A 4,638-nucleotide genomic window follows, 5' to 3' on the forward strand; every position below is an offset into this window, starting at 1 on the left:
AATGCTTACCAACAGGGATGTAAACACATTTGTGCACAACATTTGAGAGAAATAAGCTTCTTTTTTTGTGCTGAATGGAACATTTGCGGGATCTTGTATTTCAGCTCATGAAACGTGGAACCGACACTTTACATGTTGCGTTTATATTTTTGTTCAGTATATGTGGATTAAGAGGTTCATGATTAATGTATTCTATTCATACAGCAGATGGAACCCTCTCACACTTATTGAGCCACGATCCAGTTCCGTGTTTTCTCTTGACTTGGTCCCCTCTTCTTGCCCGAGGAGGCATCACCACAGCCCGCCTGCATCGCTCTGCGCTCCGCTCCACTTATCTGAATCTGATCTCGTCTGAGCATCCACTTCCAAATTGGGTTGTCATTTTTTGACCCCCTTTGCTCTTCCCGCGAACAGGTCAACGTGCTCTCTACGTGGACGTTTTTGAAGACCGCTAAGAGAGAGGGAGAGAGCTGAGAGAAATACAGAAAGAGACAGATCGAGAGAGAGAGAGAGAGAGAGAGAGAGAGAGAGAGAGAGAGAGAGAGAGAGAGAGAGAGAGAGAGAGAGAGAGAGAGAGAGAGAGAGAGAGAGAGAGAGAGAGAGAGAGAGAGCTGGCTTCGTGGATCTTGAGCTATAGTGTTCCCGTCCTCTCTTCCAATACTGGACTCGTTGCGTTAAGGTCTGTACCCCTCACCGGTGGCGTTCTGTGAACAGTGATCTGGATACTAAACACCGAGCCTTCGAAAGGTTGTCCGTCAGCCCATGTTACAATCAAGTACTGCGAAGACTATATATCGTTTAAGCGGGGTTTTTTTGTTACAAGGGGAATCAGAATTTACCTTGACGATATAAAAGCATCGCTGACTTGGAATCAAATTGCTTAATTTTTCATTCATTTGAGGGGATTTTTGTTTTTGCTTCCAAGAAAGAACTCTGGACTGTTACAAGGGAGACGACGGTTATTGTAAAGACACTGCGCTTTCAATGCCTAGATCTGTGCGCGACCATTGCTGCAGCTTCGTGTGAGATGTGGTAAGTCAATGCATCGTTTTTTCTACGGTTATGAATGACCTATTTGATGTTAGAATAGAAGTGGCCTGCACTGTGTCGTGGGGTGATATACGGTAGGCTCGAGCTTCTCCCGTTAGCAGTGTTCGAGACTGATGATGCTCGGTAGCGGTGACGGGATGGAATGGGCGTCGCTCCCCGTCCCCGCGCGAGGTGCTGGTTAGATACGCTCACATTCCTAACGCCTTCTTGCTCCTCCATAGAAACACACATTTTCGTTCATTTACCTTTCCTCAGTTAACGTTTCATCAACATGTCCGCCGCTCTGCGGGTAATAACAAACACAGTCATCTAGTTGTTTATGGTGTTTGAAAATAGCTGCTCCTTTTCGTGTCTCCTGTGTGTGGGTGAGTTTCTATTCTCACCGCTCTATCATGGTTCAAAACAACCCGAGAAGGGATGCGAACGGGGGGAGAGAGACTCGGTGCGGGGGAGAGAGACTCGGTGCGGGGGAGAGAGACTCGGTGCGGGGGGAGAGAGACCCGGGGGGGGGGGGAGGGTGGAAACATGTTGTTATGGCAGCCATATCCAGCCACTTGTGTGTTGTTCAGAAACCTGACCGCTCCATTTTCATCCAATAGCACCAGATGGATTCAGTAGGTTTCTTTGAAAAATCCAACAAGGCCAATGTTTCAGGACGTGTCCGTGTAACGAATTAAACCTCTTATTTATATCAAGGCACAAATGACCTTGATTTTTATGAACGGCAAAAAAACTGCAGCGTCCGATATCGATCAATAATGAAATCAATAACATGATAGACTGGTAGGAGATAATGACATGTCGTTATTTAACATTAACTGACATGGATCGCCAGACTGTATCCTCTAAGGCTTACATTTCAGATGGCACCCTATTCCCTACATAGTGCACTACTTTTGACCAGAGCCTTTATGGGGCCCCCTGCTGAAAAGTAGTGCACTAAATGGACTTGGTTAAAAGGCTACATTTCTGAGGGCCTTGGTAATGTTATAATGGCTGATAACTTTGTCTCACTGTAGATGATTCATGGACACTGGTTTGTCTGTTCTGAAGAGAGAGGATTGCAGATGTATATCTCACTGATGCTCAGAGAGGCTTTGGGCAACGCACACACACACGCACGCACGCACGCACGCACACACACACACACACACACGCACGCACGCACGCACGCACGCACGCACACACACACACACACACACACACACACACACACACACACACACACACACACACACACACACACACACACACACACACACACACACACACACACACACACACACACACACACACACACACACACACACACGCACATGCACATGCACACACAATATACACACAACACACAATATACACACATAACACACACAATATACACACAATGCACGCATGCAAGCATACACACATCTCTGAATAGGCAATTGTTCTCTTTGTGGTAGCTAGCTTGCCGTACATTCGATTTAGAGATCCTACGAGATCAAGTGTCTTTCAAATATAGTTCATTCAGACAGCCTGGGATTGTGAGTATTCTGATTGTGGGTAGGGAGTTTTTCCTGATCATGTGACCTAACCAGGAAGTCCCCAGACCCCAGTTATGGCCTTGTAACGAGGGCCCAGAGATCTCCTTGATCAGGTCAGCTGGTCAGAGATGCCAGATGTGTCAAATGTTGAACCCTGTCACCTTTTGTAACTGTAAACATCACAGAGGCCCTGGTTCACTCTCCTTTACATATCCCATAGGCACTGAGTCAGGAGTTTCTCTACCCTAACCTATACCATTAAAGGGGAAGGACATACAACTGCTCCAGGAGTTTCTTTACCCTAACCTATACCATTAAAGGGGAAGGACATACAACTGCTCCAGGAGTTTCTTTACCCTAACCTATACCATTAAAGGGGAAGGACATACAACTGCTCCAGGAGTTTCTTTACCCTAACCTATACCATTAAAGGGGAAGGACATACAACTGCTCCAGGACTTTCTCTACCCTCACCTATACCATTAAAGGGGAAGGACATACAACTGCTCCAGGAGTTTCTTTACCCTAACCTATACCATTAAAGGGGAAGGACATACAACTGTTCCAGGAGTTTCTCTACCGTAACCTATACCATTAAAGGGGAAGGACATACAACTGCTCCAGGAGTTTCTCTACCCTAACCTATACCATTAAAGGGGAAGGACATAAACCTGTTCCTAGGTCAGTGTCTAGGAACAAATGAACCCAGACAGTCAGGAGATGTTCAACCCTAACCTATACCATTAAAGGGGAAGGGCAAACAACTGTTCCTAGGTACATTTACATTACATTACATTTAAGTCATTTAGCAGACGCTCTTATCCAGAGCGACTTACAAATTGGTGCATTCACCTTATGACATCCAGTGGAACAGTCACTTTACAATAGTGCATCTAAATCTTAAAGGGGAGGGGGTGAGAGGGATTACTTATCCTATCCTAGGTATTCCTTAAAGAGGTGGGGTTTCAGGTGTCTCCGGAAGGTGGTGATTGACTCCGCTGTCCTGGCGTCGTGAGGGAGTTTGTTCCACCATTGGGGGGCCAGAGCAGCGAACAGTTTTGACTGGGCTGAGCGTCAGTGTCTAGGAACAAATTAACCCAGACAGTCAGGAGATGTTTAACCCTAACCTATACCATTAAAAGGGGGAAAACATAAGTGTTACTACACTCTATAGAATGCTGGATTAAAAACAACTCAATTTTTTTTTTTTTTTTTTTGGGGGGGGGGGGGGTAACCCAGTGATGGGTTCATTTTGGACAGAACACACGTTGGGTTGTTGGGATTACCCAAACATGGGTTCATTTAACCATCGGTTGGGTGTCTTTACTCTCATGCTGGGTTGACCTAGTAACTGGTTAATTTTGAATGTAATCCTTAGGTTAATTTCAGGATACGTGGTTTATTAGAGACTTGGCTTTCAGCTAGATTTTATTGGCCACCCGTGAGAGTAGATGTCATTCAAGCTCATCATGTTAAGTTTACATACTGTAAATCCAAATGTTCCTTCTTTTTTGTTGTTTTTGCATTTGACACTTCTATAATATTAATATGAACTGTTCCTAGGTCAGTATCTAGGGACAACTTAACCCATTACACACCAAACTGTTCCTAGGTCAGTGTTTAGTGACAACTTAACTCATTAAACACCAAACTGTTCCTAGGTCAGTGTTTAGGGACAACTTAACTCACCAAACTGTTCCTAGGTCAGTATCTAGGAACAACTTAACTCATTAAACACCAAACTGTTCCTAGGTCAGTATCTAGGAACAACTTAACTCATTACACATCAAACTGTTCCTAGGTCAGTATCTAGGGACAACCTAACTCATCAAACTGTTCCTAGGTCAGAGTTTAGGGACAACTGAACTCATTACACATCAAACTGTTCCTAGGTCAGTATCTAGGGAGAACTTAACTCATTAAACACCAAACTGTTCCTAGCTCAGTGTTTAGGAACAACTTAACCCTTTACTCTACTCCAGACTAAAGACATGACATGTCACAATGCATCTGAGGCCAGGACCCTAATGACGTCCCCCCCCCCCTCCCCCAGCCAGTCTGAGTT

General features: G+C 44.9%; 1 protein-coding gene across 1 annotated transcript in view; it reads left to right on the forward strand.

The window, feature by feature from the left end:
• Positions 1-300: 300 nt before the first annotated feature.
• LOC124023248 (adhesion G protein-coupled receptor L3-like) overlaps positions 301-4,638 on the forward strand; it is a gene marked incomplete at its 3' end in the record, with an annotated part of 97,840 nt that continues 93,502 nt past the window's right edge. Inside the window, exon 1 of the mRNA XM_046337783.1 lies at positions 301-1,032. Coding sequence (XP_046193739.1) covers positions 1,028-1,032 — 5 coding nt within the window. The remainder of the gene's footprint in view (positions 1,033-4,638) is intronic.

This window comes from Oncorhynchus gorbuscha, unplaced genomic scaffold (assembly GCF_021184085.1).
Source record: "Oncorhynchus gorbuscha isolate QuinsamMale2020 ecotype Even-year unplaced genomic scaffold, OgorEven_v1.0 Un_scaffold_1564, whole genome shotgun sequence".
NCBI lineage: Eukaryota > Metazoa > Chordata > Actinopteri > Salmoniformes > Salmonidae > Oncorhynchus > Oncorhynchus gorbuscha.